Source organism: Jatropha curcas, chromosome 5 (genome assembly GCF_041381405.1).
Source record: "Jatropha curcas cultivar XTBG-Jc1 chromosome 5, XTBG_Jcur_1.0, whole genome shotgun sequence".
NCBI classification, from domain to species: Eukaryota; Viridiplantae; Streptophyta; class Magnoliopsida; order Malpighiales; family Euphorbiaceae; genus Jatropha; species Jatropha curcas.
In genome coordinates this window covers 30137615-30154542 of record NC_143155.1, presented here as the reverse complement: position 1 = coordinate 30154542, position 16928 = coordinate 30137615, and the positions used below count along the sequence as shown (strand labels likewise).

Genomic DNA, 16928 nt, shown 5'->3' with positions numbered 1-16928 from the left:
TACACAAGTGAAGAAGACAGCCTGTGTCGGTGTCCACACCCTAACTTTTTTAGTTTTGTAATGGCATCATAATTAGTTTAGTGTGACTGACTGTCATTATATCCTCTAATTAATCTTATGATTATGTGATGATGAGAACTTCCACACTTCCAACTCAACGACAAAATTCAACTTCTTACCTATTATAAATTATAAATAATTATTTATTTAATCTTTATATTCGGACATTGTTTTGATTTCTCTAAATTTGAAAATAAAAGAGAATTTTTTTTTCTTCATAATTATTAAGATTTGCACTTTCTCAACATTGCACATGAGAGAGTCATAAAAAAAATCTGATATAGTCATCTCATGGTACGGACCATACCATAGGAGAATCGATAACGAGGTATAGACAACGGGAATTGTCGGCTGGTGATGGATTCCATAATTGGAGGAACACACGTGGGACAGCTAGCACACGTGGGGAAGACGAACTCAATCATCAACCAACAAACGTCTCCTCTTCTTCGAATCATTGTATTATATGCCAACTAGTAACTTCCATGCTCCAAACGTCCTGTTCCTTATCTTAAAAAATATGTCACATTATTATATACTTTAGTTTCTGTCTTGTCGACCTAAACATAATCTTTTTTTTTTTTTAGTAATAGGTTGATATCATGGATTAATTTTGCATGATTTATCCGGTTTTATTTTACCGATTCAATTAAAAATATATTAGGATTAGAGAAATGCATAAAAGAAAAAAAATTTTCATTTATACTTTTGATTCTAAATATTAAATTTTCGAATTCCTTTGCTCCGTTTGTATTAATTTTTACTGAGTTCAACTTACTTATATTTAATCAATTTAATTTTACTTTTTGCTTTGAAATTATCTATATATTAACATTTTGTTTATTCTAAATTACACTTCATATATATATTAAAAATTTTTTATTAATAATATTAGAATAATTTAAACTAATATTTACGTCATTTCCAAATTAAAAAAAAAATTATATTTAAATTAATCTCCGTTTCAAGGACGAACTGAAGACGGTGAGAGCAGCAAACAAAATAGGAGCGTGCTTTACAATCGCCTTTTTGCATGGACCAAACTAACCAGAGAAAGGATAAAAAAAGAGTATCCAATGATTGTAGAGAAGTGCGTGTCCGGTTTTCAAGAGACAGTATGACACGCACGAGTATTGCAAGGGACCACGTGTAGCCATGTGGCTCGACCTTCACATGTCAGTGCACGTGAATTTGCACAGTAAGTCCACGTGACCTCCACCCCCACTCTTTGTTCTTCGACCGCCAAATGGGCCGTGTAGACTGTAAAATCTCATGGAACAAGTTTTGTATAATTTCACGGATTTACTTTTTCTTTTTTTATAAAATAATTTCACTGAATTACTAGAAATACTATTTGTACCTCTCCCTATATAACGTTTCATTATATCTTAATTTAAAAGATATAACATTTTATAATCCAAAATTTAAATTAAAATTAAAATTACTTTTTCAATTTTCAATGGATTGATGGGACCAATATACAAGTGGACGTGGATCAATGATCGGTTAGCGGACCCTCGTGTGTGTCCATTGTGTTTGGAAGATTTCATGAGACACCCGCATGCATCATAATAATCCCCATAGTGAAAGAAAGAAAGAAAGAGAGATTTATTAGAGATTTGGAATTAGGAATAGAAGCTCAAGTGAGAATATTTATATTGGTATCCATTAAAATTTTATTATTCGTACTCATATTAAATTCATCATTTTCTTTTGTATCTGTATTAAAATTTATTAAGATTTTTATTATCGGTATTTATGGGTTATGATTTTAGTAAGACATTATTAAATACGGTGGATGACTTGAGAAAAAGAGTTACTCCTGAGAGATTTGAAAATTGAGTACATATTGAACTCCTTATTAATGAGAATCAAAGTGGAATTAGACTTCTCCTTTTGTAACTCTTTGTTTCCATTAATGGGAATTTGTGCCGTTTACCGCTACCGTTAGTGAAACCAACAATTCAATAGAGCCCTTAATTTCAGATATTAATTAATTAATTAATTAATTAATTAATTAAAGGGAACAAAAACATATCCAATTTAGTATTCAATGCTCATTAATTTCACTGCCATTTACATTTGCTTGCTCCCTCTCTAGGTAACCCAACCATTAATTACCTGACCAACCCCCCACTCCTCTTTATCGAGCCAAGTGCCTTTCCCCACGCGCTCATACGCGCTCTGCCCAATCCAACTCTACTCCCTACCTGGTTCTGGGTCCCTCCTCATTCAATTAGCCCCGTGATTTGATGTTAGAAAGACCATATCACGGGTCCCACCTTAACAGATGCTTCTGTCATTCGTCGCGATTAAGCTGCATCATGATCTGATGATTTTCATGCGCGTGCACTTAGCGCGTGTTGGGCAGAATCAAAAACTTTGTAATCCTAGTCAACGGTCAGCGACCGGGAAAGACGCTTTTTAAGCGAAGTTAATAAGGACCTAAGACTGTGACTTAACCATGGTCTAATACTACTAGTAGTAATAAAAGAGAGAGAGCAGTTTACGAAAAATTTTCATTAACTAAAGTTAAAATCTAACCGTTGTAAAAGGTAGAAGGTAAAAGGTCCTTAACCAGGGTGAAGCCTAGTGGCTAGTAGAAGCCACATATATAAATGATGAGTTGAGCCAATAGAGAGCACTGACACAAGTCATGATTGAATCTATACCCACCTGTCACTCTCTACTTTCTCTCTCTGTATCTTTATATATGGACTAGTCCCATCCTTTCACTGTACTGCTAAAAGCAAAAGGCTGTGACACCTCTGGCTGCAAAAACTCAGCCATTTTCTACCCCTCTTTTCCACTTTGCTTTTTCAGACTCTCTTTGACACTATATAATAAAGCAAAGCTAAGAATCACTCCAAAGTCCAAACTCCATTTCACGGGGAGACTGCTTTGCTTGGAAGCAGAGAAAGTTTTTAGTTGGTTTCAAGAAACGAAAGGAGGATGGGCGAGAAAGACGATGGATTAGGCCTGGGTTTAAGTTTAGGCTTCGGAGGCACAACTCAACAGAATCAGTCTTCTTTGAAGTTGAATCTCATGCCATTTCCTTCGCAGTTCATGCAAAATAATCACCTGAGGACTTCCCTAAATGACCTGTTTCAGTCATCTGGTATTTTTAATTTCCCTTTTCATGTCTTTTTCTTATGGATTATTTTGTCTTTCTTCAGCAGCAAAATGTTCTTTCTTTCAGGAGGGTACAGTTAAATGTCCCTTTTCTCGTCTATTAATTTAGTACCAGATTCCAAGCTTTTTCCTGATTGCTTTTTGATTCTGTACCTTTTCTTTTCTACTTAAAAACTTAGTGACTACAAGTTCGGGTTTTTAATTCGGATGCATTTCACAAGGAATTACTATTTTTCTTTCCTCTTTGTAATAGTGTTCATACGCTAAAGACCTTTGCTTTTTTCAAAATTAATCCGTGTGGCTCCATTGATTTCAAGATTTCCATTTCCTGAATGCATGGCAGATAAGAACTCTGATGCGAGGTCGTTTCAGCGAGGGATTGACATGAATCGGATACCAACAGTCGTCGATTGCGATGATGAAACCGGCGTTTCTTCGCCGAACAGTACGATTTCGAGCATAAGTGGAAAGAGAAGTGAAAGGGAACATATTGGAGAGGAGGCAGAAGCCGAGAGAACCTCTTGCTCTCACGGAGGCAGCGACGATGAAGACGGAGGCGCTGGTGGCGACGCTTCTAGAAAAAAGCTGAGGCTTTCAAAGGAACAGTCCTTAGTGCTCGAAGAGACCTTCAAGGAGCATAATACTCTGAATCCTGTGAGTGGCATTTTGGTTAAAAAATTACCAAGAGAAGGCTATTTTTGTATTTTGAAACCTGGATCGGTAATAATTTGGTTAACATGTGGTGGTTTGTGGTTGCAGAAGCAAAAGCTGGCCTTAGCAAAGCAGTTGAATCTGAGGCCCAGACAAGTGGAGGTGTGGTTTCAGAACAGGAGGGCAAGGTTAGATAATTTTCAAACTCAGATAGGGTTGTTATGGTCATTTAAACTTATAGGCGTGGTCATTAATTTACTCAGCAAGGATACAATAGTATTTTCAACTTGCACGGACTTGATGCTTTTAAGTTTAAGTAGCTTTCAGGTGCAGCTAGCATTTGTATCATGCATAGTCACACAAGGCAAGGAAAGTAAAGTACAATATTTGCCATTTTGGCATACAATGCTTTTAATAGTAAACTGGCAGTATGAAGGGTGTTTTTGTAATTGCACTTGAATTTGAATTTAATGAGATTTTTTTAGGTATAAAAATAGAAAATTGACCTAATTTTAATGATGTAGAAATCAATGCATGATGCAGGACTAAGTTGAAGCAAACTGAAGTTGATTGTGAGTACTTGAAGAGGTGCTGTGAGAATTTAACACAGGAGAACAGAAGGTTGCAAAAAGAGGTGCAGGAGCTTAGAGCATTGAAGCTCTCTCCGCAGCTCTACATGCACATGAACCCGCCTACTACACTCACAATGTGCCCTTCATGTGAGCGTGTTGCTGTGTCATCATCCTCCTCGTCGGCAGCTGCTTCATCAACTGCTCTAACTCGCCACCCAGTCAATTCCCATCCCCAGCGACCTGTGCCCATCAAGCCGTGGGCAGCATTGCCTAACCAACACCCTGCTTCCAGGTCATAAGATAAATTTTTAGGATATGGAGAAGATATGATCAAAAGAGGAGGAGTTGGTTAGGATGCGATTTTGTTCAAACAGTGTTGGGTTGTATATTACAGAAACAACTAGTGTTCATAAAAATGGCAACTAGCTAGGATTAACTTTTAAGGACATGACAAAAGAATCTTAATAGCTTTTGGTTAATATTGTTGGAATTTGATGTAATCAAGGAATGAAACAATGTTCCCCTTATTTCATGTACATTGTTGTCATTATTCTAATCAACTGTTTCTTGTTAAAGGATATTTCTCAATCATAATTAGAATTTTTCTCGTTGTAGCAACGTTAACGTTCCTAGTTAGACCATCTAAAATAAGAACCTCATTATCTGAAGAAAAACACAATTATTTTAATTATGTTAGATATGATTGTGAAGGACAGAAATTGGGTAGAGAGTTACAAGTCATCCATCTGAAACTGACAAGTGAAATTCGTGGAAAAGAACACCTAATAACAATAAGGTGGGATTTGTAGCAGGGTCTGGGCTAGAAGAGGATACATTAATAGCTTCCCCGTCTCGTCCAATTCCTACTGAGACGACTAGGGTCAGGTACAGACTACAAAAACCTTTCCCTGCTTTCAAGTTTCAAGAGCAGAAAAGGCTGTGCGGAGACCTGGATCTCTTTTTGCCTTTTACGATGACACTGATCTCGATGATGATCGTATCCTCATCCCTGCAATCCTGTTCCTGTGTGTTTATCTCTCTCTCTCTCTCTCTCTCATGGTCCCAGAGGCTAATAGTAATAGATGCTAGTCTGACAGATAATTCACCCGGTGCGGTTACCTATATGGCATCAGTTGTCCATTTTCCCATTTGACTTTTCAAGTGATCCATTATAACTCATGGAAGGTGGGTAATTGAGCATATAACTGAACAAAATATTTCTGCAGCATCAGTTTATTACCCTCTGATTTGAGAAATGGAGAAGTCTTTTGAATAAAACACTGAAAAGCTTCTAGACAACTTGTTTCTTGGAAGTTGAGTTCCCCAGTAGATTTCAATTTTGTCCGATACATGAATGAGTACAAGACCGAACTATAAACTATCCCTTAGGAATACGATATATTCAACATAATCAAAGCAAATGACAATTTTCATAACCAAAAACTTCAGACTAGGGGCCGTGAGTGTCAAACAGTATTCACAGTATCTGCAAGGGCACGCAATATGCAACCCAGGCCAGCTTTCTCTGTCAGCTTTTCATGTATTCGTAGGCATTGGTCGCATGTGGGACGATCTCCAGTTGACAAACCCCTATACAAGTACCTGTGGATTATGATATATAGTTGATTAAATTTGCAACAAACTACTAAAAGAGGCTAACAATCAGATCTCACACAATTATCCGTTTCAACTATTTATTTTAGGAAAGGTTATTATCCTTCAATATCTTCTGGAAAAGAAAGTGCAAAGACACCAACTAGAGTTTCTAATAATTCAGGTTCTATATATATGTTTAATATCTAAAGTTCAGCCAAAGCAAGGAAAAAAATAAGTCCAGTATAAGAGCCTCAGCTTGGTTTTTTACTCTTGAAACCCAAACTCCAGAATAAAACCATTTACTCTTTCAAAGTTTCACTAGTAATGCAAGAAACCAATGGCAATGCCCCCAAGGATGAAAAGAATCCTTCCCAAGCATATATCAACTACAACAAAAGAGTGATTCCATATGCAAAGGGCAATGTGATATATATATAGCTAGTAAAACAACTGGATGCATAAACTGAGATGTAGAGACACAGTGATGAGTGTCCATAATTAAGTTCCAGAAACATGGCTATGCAAACTATTAGGTTAGAGTATGCTAATTTGTACTTCGTTTTGCCTTTGCTGAATAGCTAAAAGTGCCAAGAAGACCACAAAGCAAGGTCTTACAATGGTGCTTTGTTGTTGAAAGTAGATGATGACTGAATATATTGTTTATTTTGCAAATGAAATTCCTAACATGGTTTTAGGCAATATTAAATCCCAAATAGTTGAGTTTATAGACAGAAAGAGGATATCCATTCCCCAAACAAACTATTGCTAACTAAGTGAGGATCCTTTACCTCAAGAAGTTACCTATAAGCAGTTAACATGTGTAAGATATTTATTTTGCACACCTTATATCTTGCTATCAAATAAGACTAGCACAAATACTGCGCTAAGATGCAAATCTATTCAGGGCATATTACATGGAATACGTGTTGGTAAAGGACTATGCTATTTATCAATAGCAATTACCTACTCCAGCCAGGAAAATGTTTAAACCGAATTTGAAGCCTGTTTAGTTAGATTGTAAGTCTGCAGTTCCAAAAGCACAATAATTGCACCAAAATAAGTAGAATTAATGGAATGACAAAATTGTGATATCCCAGGAATCAGGACAGGAGTTGACCAGGCAAAAAGAGATACTAAGTTCTAGTGAAAAACAATCCAAGGAAAGAGCCAGCTAACACGGAGAACCTTTGCATGAAGTTTCCTGCTAGGGCAAAAAACTGAAGAGATCCGCTGAGCCAAGGAGTGTCAAAGCTGGTTGATTGATTTATATAAAACTCAGATAATTCCTAAGCTTAACAACCAAATTCATAATTTAATGTCTTTTATAATAGAGGACGCATAATAAGATGGAAAATAAACTCCCACAGAAGTAAAATAGCAAAATTAAATAGTTGATGAGATCAGAAGCAATCTAGCAACAAATTTGAAGTGACAAATTCCACTCCCACTTGGAGTCATACAATCTGAATTTTCGAATCCATATAAAATTAGCAGCAATTATGATCAATATTGAAGGTAACCAGAATAAAAGAATAAAAAGGAACTTACTTCATGAGAATATCATAGTACTCAGGATCCAAAGAAGAGAACATCCCTTCCACATCTCTTATCGCCATGATCGCTCTATGTACGACTATCCAATTTGCAGACTGAAAAAACCCCAAGTCAATTGACTTTCAATTCTTATCGCGGGGGGTGGGGGTAGGAGTTGCACTAACGTATAAGTGAGAAAAAGGTTGAGAATATAAGGCAAAGGGCATGAAAACCTTGCATCGCTCGTCTCGGGTCTTGGGAGGCGAGCCTTCAAGAGCCGTTTTGAGAGCTTCGACGGGTTTGAACCTGAGAGAGAGAGAGAGAGAGAGAGAGAGAGAGACAAACACACACACACCCGATTGTTAGGGATTTAGAGACAGAGACACCCAGCGAGAGAGAGGAAGAAAAAGAAGAAGACGGAGCATATATTACTGTTTAAGTAAGCTTTCGATCTTGCGAGATTTGTGTTCAATTCTGGTGATTATGGCCTCTGCATTGTCTGCTTCTACGAATTCCTCCTTTCCTGCCATTCGCTTCTGCTGCTGCTCTCTGTCTCCCTCTTGTACAACCCGATTTCAAACATTTGTTATAATTCTACCCCGAATTAAAATTAGAGCTTTGAAAAACAATAAAATAATAAAACAGGTGGGACCCACTCCTGACCCTTGGTCAACTCTAACCCAGCTGAAATGGAGTGATACGGTTCGTTTCACTGTTGTTTTGTTCCAGTGAATTTTTAGCTTCTGTTTCCGCTCTCACCAACGTACATCATATCATCTGTTTATTTGCTTTAAACTTGTTTTCACTCTCCTTAATCATCTAAGATTAAGATTAAAACAAACAAATCTATTTTATTAGAATGGAAAGAAATATACAGTTGAGCATTTGAATTGTACCTAAACTAATTAATGAAACAAAACCCAGATAATAAAAATTTGAAATTTGAAATTTTCAATTCCACAAAACGAAACTTAGAAAAGAGAAAGGAAAAAGCAAAAAGGGATTGTGTAATTGTCTTTGTTAGTTGTTAAGAGAAAAAAAACACAGAGATTGCATAGTTTCAGTTGCAAATCTAAAAAAAAAGGAAACTAATTAGGAAAGGAAATTTATTTATCAATTATTAATGAAAACTAATCACCTAGAAATCTCTTTCCATAAAGATCCTTGATACTGAAATCTCAAAACATGTCAGACCTTATTTTTAAAAGAGCCAATATTTCTTGTCTAGGCTACCGATTATCATCAAAGTTCGGTCACCTCCAATTTCTTTTTAATGGAGAGAGAGCGATCGAGAGTTGTAGAGTCACTATAGAAATGTGATACAAGAAGGATTAACATAAAAAGTGAAGTAAAAGGGAAGAAGAATTTAAATAGAAGTCTCTATTTGTTCACCATAAGTCTGCAATCTCTCCTTGCCCTGAGATGGTGTTCGAGGATCAGTCCTGGTACTCTTCTTCGCACGCGAGATTGAGAAATTAGGTTAAGGGAATTAGGGATCGGGTTTTGTTCATTGGGAGGTTCATTGATTTGAGTTTTATCAACACAAACGGAAACGTTGCGTTTTGGTTTAGGTCAAAACGGGTATACTATTACAAAATTCAGGGTATTTTAAATGAATTATTAAGTCCTCGGACCTTGTGAATGGCGCCGTTTTCTCTTACTTTACTTTCAACTGTCGATCATATATTGTTCGGATTATTTCGTAATGGTTTTATGGGCCAAGCCCAATATCAGCCCATTACAATTTTTTAAAAATTTTGGTATTTTTTAAATACTTAAAGGAAAATAAAATTACTAGGCCTTGATTTTTTTTTCTTTATTAATACCGTAAAAGTGAAAATTGTTTCTGGTGATAATTTTTTTATAAATTAAATAAATGTTGATTAAGATTTATATTTATACTCTTTGATATTATTGAAAATGATAAATTTGCAAATTCAAAGTTCAATTTTTTTTAATATGATTAGATAAAAAATTTATTATTTTTTTTCCATAATTAGATACTTAATTTCAACTAATTTTATATTTATTATAAGTCAAGATTTACAACAATTTTTAATAATTAAAAGATGTAAATAAACGGTAGTGATGAAAATGAACCTTTTCCCTAATAAATAAGAAAATAACGTGATTTAGTGATTTTGGTGGAGGACTATGCAAAAATGAAATTGAAAATCGGGGTAATTTTGTAATTACTCATATAGAAGGAAGAAAAGGCAGACAAAAATTGGAAAAAAATGGGTAGCGAAAGTGAACGAGTCATTGGCCTTGTTTTTGACAAATTTAATATCCATTTTGGCTTTATTTTATTGTTTAGTTTATTACCACCAACCGGACAAAAAGTAAGGACAATTCTGTCTTTTAATCCAACGGTCATAATTGCTCACACACTTTTGAAAATTTTCCTCTTCCCTCACCTCATACCTTTCCTTCCTTTCTTCACTCAATTTTTCCTTGGTCTCAAAGTCTTCCTTTCTTCACCTGCTCGCTCCCAAATCCATTTCATACGAAGAAACGAAGCTTCATCTCATTAACAATGGCAGATTCGAGATCTTTCGTCAAGCCGCCTCATTTCTCATCTCAGGAGCGTCAAGTAAATCGCTCCATTACCACACAAAAATCGTTTGCTCACGTCCTCTGTAAGTCTCTCTTGTTTCTCCTCTTTCTTGTTGCTATCCCTCTGTTTCCTTCACAAGCTCCTAACTTTATCAATCAGACTATACTCACCAAGTTCTGGGAACTGGTCCACTTACTTTTCATTGGCATTGCTATCTCCTATGGCTTGTTTAGCCGTAGAAACGCTGAAGTGGATTTTGAGACCCCCTCCGGTACCTTTGATGATTCGCAGTCATCTTATGTGTCTAGGATTTTTCATGTTTCTCCGATTTTTGAGGATGGGTGCGAAAATCCATGTGGGTTTGATGAAAAAAATGTGTACCCTTACCAGATTTGGAATTCTCAGTTTTATAGAGGCGAGTCTGGAGTTGTCGTTCCGAATAATAGTTCTGTTATCGATGAGCAGAGCAAAATTGGATCTTTGAATTCTGAAAATGGAACGACCGAGATTTCGCTTGAGAATGATGAGAATCGTGTTGCTCAAGCTTGGAGTTCTCAGTATTTCCAGGCTGAATCAATGGTCGTGCTGTCCGAAGCAAACTATGCAATTGATGATTGGGGGAGACATGAGCAGGTAGTTGGTTGCAGACCGTTAGGGTTACCAGTTAGGAGTTTAAAACCCAGAGTTAGAAAAGCAGAGAGTAGCCAATTTAGTAATAATGGAAATGAGCCTGGTTCAAGCTTTATCGGTTCTTTCAGTAGTTCCGTAAGGAATACAAACGAGAATAATTTTGGTGATATGGATCCAGTAAACTTGGAGGAGAAGTTTGATGAAAGCTTTTCCTTACCTTCTGAAATTCCAGGTCAATCTAGATCTGGAAGGACAGAAATGTGGGGAAAAGTAGGTCCCGTTGCTAATGTTCCTTCTAATTTTAGGCCACTCTCAGTTGATGAAACTAAGTTTGAGTCTCTCAAATCGCACTCTTTCAGGTCCACAACTTCTCTGTCATCCCAAGCTAGTTCGGTTTCAAATTCACCAATCAGACTCTCTCCTTCACACTCTGCTTCCTCTGATTCGCCAAATTCAAGAAGGGAAGAATCAGGGAAAGAGAAAGATTTCAGCGCCTCATATCCTCCTGCTTCTCAATCACCACAAGCAACTGTTAATCGCGAGGCTCGACTGAATGCATTTCATTTAAGGAGATATAGCAGTGGCTCTTTGTTCCAAAAGGATGTTCACAAAACCTTAAAAGATGAGTTGAAGGATCTTAGAGGGAAAAGAAGAGAGGATCTTTCATTAAGTAGTAAACAAAGGGCGCAGGGGCCTTTGAAATCTGATAAGAAACCCGCAACAATTGTTAAAGTTTCACCTAAGGGAAAATCTGTTAGGACCATTAGAAGTGGAGTATACACAGCAGATGCTTTGAAGGCGGGAGATAAGAATACAACCCAAATTGATGAGCAGGTTGGAGAAGGATCTAATGATGCAAAAGCAGTAAAAATAGAGAAAAATGAAATGAAAAGGGAAGTACTTGATAATATGTCAAATGGCATTAATAAGCAGAACCTTGATAATAGATGGAAAATTGAATCGAAAAAGGAAGAACTTGATAATATGTCAGTTGGCATCAACAAGAAGAATGTAGATACCCGCTATGATATGCCCAACATGACACATTCAAAATATCAGAATAAAGAAAAGAAGGAACTTTTGGAGAATGTTACTGTGGAGACTACAGAAGAGTCAGGCAGTGACACTGATAATGGTCGAGTGAGCTCGGGCGAAGATGCCAAGGATGCTTCAGTGAGTGATGCTGGACATGACCCTAACGAGGTTGATAAGAAGGCTGGTGAGTTTATAGCCAAATTCAGAGAGCAGATTAGACTTCAGAAAGTGGCATCTATTGATAGACCAAGAGGGATGCGCTTGAGTGGTAAGCATTTGAGGTGAAACATGCAGGACCTTGTACCTCTCTAATGTATCTAACAAATATGAAGATGGAGTTCAAAAATGAAAGCCTTTTTATTAATTTTTCTAGATTTGATGTACCATCTCTATTTACTAGATACAAAATATACCTTTGGTAGATGTATCAGCCAACTCTTGAGAGAATTGGCGATTTTTTCGTTATGTTTCATTCATTTTTTTACAACTCAATGACCTACCGATCATTGTAAATTCACAATTTTTACGTCTTTTTTATGTTAGTTCTTTTTCTATAATTATGCTATTAAGCTGAGAATTGTTAGGATTACTGAGGCTCGTTATTTTTTATATTTGAAAGGCCTCTCGTAGCAGCTTGCTGTGTTGTTTCATCAAATGTCAAACTTTTCTGCATTTATGTGTATTAGTTCATGGATGAAGAAAATGTTTAACCATTGAGTTATTCATAACATTGTTTAAAGCCAAGCTATTGTCTTAAAACACCAAATCATTTAAAGATTAATCTTGAACCCGACATGTCCTTGGGTTTGAGAAAAATGAGGGAAAATTCTTCTCGGATTTCTGCTTTCTTCTAATGAATTAGTCATAGACAGAATGAAAGTGACATTCATGCTTGTAGCCATTGTGGAGCTCCTTCATTATGAATCATAAAAACGGCAACATTATGTTATTTTGTGTAAAAAAAAATGTGAAAGGACAAGGCGTCTTATCGCCTCAAAAAGCACAAATGGCATGTGGCTTACCAAAAGTCGAGGGACATAGCCATTAGACATGTCTTGGTAAGCAAACGACAACTTTTCTGAACCGAAACGTTGGTCCTCCTTGGCTCCTTCGCTCATCGACACTGGACACGGTTTAATGAGGAAAACGACAACGTTTTGGAGATGTCTCGTTATGGGGGATTACGCTCTAGTGCCCTACGGAGACAGTAGTGTTACGAGGATATTTATATGTATACGTATATGTATGATAAATGTCAGAACGTTGCTTTCGTTTTCGAGGGTTTGTTGAGAGAAAATGAAAGTCAGAGAAAGTCACATAACCCCCATTTCTCTCTCTATCCTTAAATTTTCCGTTGAAGCTTTTACTTACCCCCATTGCTTTGCTTTCACATAAAAATTCAGCCTTTTTCTTTCCCCTAATTTTTCAATCCAGTTTCATACATAATGATCAAGAAACTCCACATGCTCCAATCAGTTATAGTTTCAACGATTCGCGCCTCGATTCTGTGTCAAGATTTTTCCTGTCGGCTAATTTATCGGTGTATACTTGGTTTTTGAGGTTTCTAGGTCGTTCCTCTTGGTTTATTTCATTTTCTTTTTTGGGGAAAAGAGCTCGGCAGTTGGAGTGAAGTTACAGTAAGCGAGTGAGCGAATTAGGTGGAGATATGTATATCGAGGAACTGAAAGAAGAAGAAGTGATGTTGAAAAGCAGAGAGGATAAATTGCAAGCTGATGCAGATGGTTCTTGCAGTAGCGGTGCGATTTTGGATGCCAAACGGGTTTTGGTAGGAGCAGGGGCTCGCGCTCTGTTTTACCCCACCCTGTTGTACAATGTTCTAAGAAACAAGATTCAGTCAGAGTTTCGATGGTGGGATAGAGTTGATGAGGTATACTACGCAACGCCAATATCGTCTTATATGCGCACACTTCTTTGTTGCTTCTTTGAATGTATTTGTTGGGATTCTGTGATTGCCTTTTTCTTTACTAGTAAAGCAGTCCTTGCATGAGAAATAAGATGCTTTTTAGTATATGAGCGGTAATTCTAATGAAATAAACAAAAAATTGGCTTGTCAGTGGCCAAGTGATAACACTCTTTGACCTTCTACGTATAAGACCGAATCTAAAAAAAAAAAAAAAGAAAGTTATTTTTTACTCCAGGAAACTTTTTGAATTTGATTTTTCATGAACTTGTTGGTGATCTGAATAGGAAAAAAAAAAATATATATATATATATATATATATATATATATATATATATATATATATATATATATTAAATAACAGTAGCGGTGAATAGATGGACACTGCATAACTGTACCAATTTTGGTTTGGAGTCTGAACACCTTAACCAGAAGTAGTTAGATTTACATCAAAATAAGTGGAAGAGGTCTGGTTGGCATTCAGTATTTGCTGTGTTTGTTAAATTGGTGGGTTGTACTTTTGCATCTCAAAATGTTGGTCTGACTTGCTTTGCAGCTGTGGCATGCCTCCTCTGTTCCTTTCAGGAAATGGCCAAAAGAGGTTTTTATTGTTGCAATATAAGATGTGAGTATTTTACAAGTCCTAGTGGATCCTTGGTGTCACTACTCTGCTTTGCCACTATGCCCTAGCATCATGTGTTCATGTTATAATTTTACATATTTATTTGTGAAGGAGATAGTTTTTGGCATGTTCTGTTGTTAACTGATGCTCTTTCTGTGAAAAAAATTCTTTTAAGTTCAATTATTGGTCCAGCACTTACTTCTCTCTCTGTCACTCTTTCCATCCCTCTCTTTTTCTTTTTCTTTTTCTTTCAGTTCATATTGTTAGGTGCTGTTCCCTTTCCTACTGATGTGCCCCGCTTGAAGGAACTTGGCGTTTCTGGAGTGGTTACTTTAAATGAACCATATGAGACTTTGGTACCAACATCTCTATATCATGTGAGTTCATGCATTCCATTTTTTGGATTTCAATGTCATTGCCAAACTACAAGCTTTGAATTGTGATCTGAGCGTCGAAATAAAATAGCAGTAAGAAGTTTGGCATTGATAATGTTTTATTCTTCATTAGGGAAATATATTCTCCATTGGGCTTTGGAACTACCCAGCTGACACTTAAATCATCAATGGGGTCCTTCCTTTTATCTTTGTGTTTTAGACAAATTAGTTATAGATGGTTCCCAAAGAAATTGTGTTCTCAAATAGACATTGGTAGTGGTTGCAGCCACCATATGTTACATTCTGCTGTCCCTTTGTACAAAAACACAAAAATACTTGAGTTTGTATATATATATATATATATATGCAAGAGTTTTACATACTCTTTGATTTATTGCTAATTTGATTTGTAGGCTCATGATATTGTACATTTGGTCATTCCAACTAGAGACTATATGTTTGCTCCTGCATTTGCTGATATATGCCAGGCTGTAGATTTCATTCACGGTGGGTCCAATCTCGATATTTTCTTTCTGCTTTTAATTTACAATTGTCTTTATTGGGTTTCTCCCTCCCCTAAAACTGATAATTATATTTTTGTTATTAATTATTTTATTTTCTTCAACTTTTTGAAGACAACGCCTCACTTGGGAAGAAAACATATGTTCATTGTAAGGCTGGTAGGGGGCGAAGCACGACCATTGTTCTCTGTTACCTTGTATGTTCAGGTTCAAAATTCAACTTATCGATCGACTGACTTAATTAACATTCTGTTGACCTTTTTGAGATTTGTTTTTCTTTTCTCTATAACAGGTGCAACACAGGGACATGACACCTGAGGCTGCATATGAGTACGTGAGATCTGTTAGGCCAAGGGTGCTTTTGGCCTCTTCCCAGTGGCATGTATGCCTTTCCTTTCTTTTATTCTTTTATTTGTAACAATACATGTAAGTATTGTTCCAACTATGAACTGAAAATTTATGCATGAGCATTATAAAGATGTAGGTAAATATGTTAATCTTATCATCAATAGGTTTTTCATGTTGAAGCACACATAATCTCTCCGTGTTGTATCAGTGACACAACAAGCATATGCATGGTTAGACAAACAACAACTGAGCCATGCCACCATTCAAGCAGTTTCTAGTCCAATAAGAAAAGCTTTTAGTGATTCTGTACAATCATGTCTCACATATCTTCTGCTTTCCTAAAGTTACCCTCTCACTCTGCTGTCAATGCTTAATCTGTCTTTGGATAGGGCCAAGCAAATTTTGAAATTTAGGCATCCATAAACGAACTGGGTTGTGAATGACGTTGAATTTGCTGAGCCAGAAGTCCTGGTTATTTTCATTAAGCTTATTTTCTTATAATTCCTCAACTGTTCATCATGGATCATAGGCTGTTCAAGATTACTATCTTCTCAAGGTGAGGGAAACTTGCAACCCTAGGTTTATGACAGCAAGGAAAGCTTTGGATTGTCTTACCAAAGAGCATGCCAAGCAGAATATAGAAGATCATGATGATGACGACACATTTGTGATGGTAATGGAATCAGATCTTGATGGGTATGATTTTGAATGTGAATTAGGTATCGTGGATAACAAGATGTTGGGAGAACTTAGCCCGGTTTGCAGGGTTCACTTTGCTGGGCAGGCAGCTATTTCCAGACTTTCATGTTTGTGGCTTGGATGCCATGCAAACCGGAAACCATCAGAAAAGCCTGGAAGCTCTGTTGGGGATGATCGATTGAGAAGTCTAACTGTCGATATCCAAGTTTATTGAAATGTCAAAGTCTACTTGAGGTTTTATATATTTTTGGTTCTTCTTTTTCCTTCCTCCCTCTTTTTTTTTGTTTGTGGTTGGGCAGTGGGGGATGGTTCAACACGAGGAAACGTCAATAAATACTCTGCTCTTTCTTCTTCTTCTTCTTCCTTTTTCTTTTTCTTTTTTTTTTTTTTTTTTTTGAGTCTTCGCTTGTTTTGGTTAGCTTCAAAGTTGTGCTTGATATATGCTTGATACCTGTAATGAATTCCTGATGATGAGTTTTGTCGTTATAGAAGGCAAGAATTCCTAAATGTACATGTTGCCATGTTGGTAACTAAATATTTTTTTCCCCCCTTTAAATGAAGTAAATTTTTCTATCTTCCAGCTTGTGTATATATACAAAATATGAAAACTTGCGGGGATTTTAGGCATTATAAACTAAAGAGATGGGCTTTGGATACACAATGACTTCTATAACGAA

General features: G+C 36.5%; 4 protein-coding genes across 4 annotated transcripts; 3 read left to right on the top strand and 1 right to left on the bottom strand.

Moving 5' to 3' along the window:
- The first annotated feature begins 2800 nt into the window (after window positions 1-2800).
- HAT3 (homeobox-leucine zipper protein 3) lies at window positions 2801-4990 on the top strand. The gene is made up of 4 exons (XM_012228279.4): window positions 2801-3178; window positions 3536-3846; window positions 3952-4031; window positions 4387-4990. The coding sequence occupies exons 1-4, from the start codon at window positions 3013-3015 to the stop codon at window positions 4712-4714; spliced, it is 885 nt and encodes a 294-aa protein (XP_012083669.1). The 5' UTR covers window positions 2801-3012; the 3' UTR covers window positions 4715-4990.
- A 672-nt stretch (window positions 4991-5662) lies between these two features.
- Window positions 5663-8176, bottom strand: LOC105643197 (ARP2/3 complex 16 kDa subunit (p16-Arc)). Its single transcript, XM_020682850.3, has 4 exons — window positions 7977-8176; window positions 7778-7850; window positions 7560-7660; window positions 5663-6017 (listed from the first exon to the last, which is right to left on the bottom strand). Exons 1-4 carry the CDS (start codon window positions 8072-8074, stop codon window positions 5882-5884), a joined length of 408 nt encoding a protein of 135 aa, XP_020538509.1. The 5' UTR covers window positions 8075-8176; the 3' UTR covers window positions 5663-5881.
- Window positions 8177-9951: 1775 nt separating this feature from the next.
- LOC105643196 (cotton fiber protein) lies at window positions 9952-12323 on the top strand. The gene has a single exon (XM_012228275.4). The coding sequence runs from the start codon at window positions 10081-10083 to the stop codon at window positions 12049-12051; it is 1971 nt and encodes a 656-aa protein (XP_012083665.1). The 5' UTR covers window positions 9952-10080; the 3' UTR covers window positions 12052-12323.
- Window positions 12324-13017: 694 nt separating this feature from the next.
- Window positions 13018-16827, top strand: LOC105643195 (phosphatidylglycerophosphate phosphatase PTPMT2). Its single transcript, XM_012228274.4, has 6 exons — window positions 13018-13654; window positions 14564-14686; window positions 15097-15190; window positions 15319-15401; window positions 15497-15586; window positions 16082-16827. Exons 1-6 carry the CDS (start codon window positions 13433-13435, stop codon window positions 16463-16465), a joined length of 996 nt encoding a protein of 331 aa, XP_012083664.1. The 5' UTR covers window positions 13018-13432; the 3' UTR covers window positions 16466-16827.
- Window positions 16828-16928: the final 101 nt, after the last annotated feature.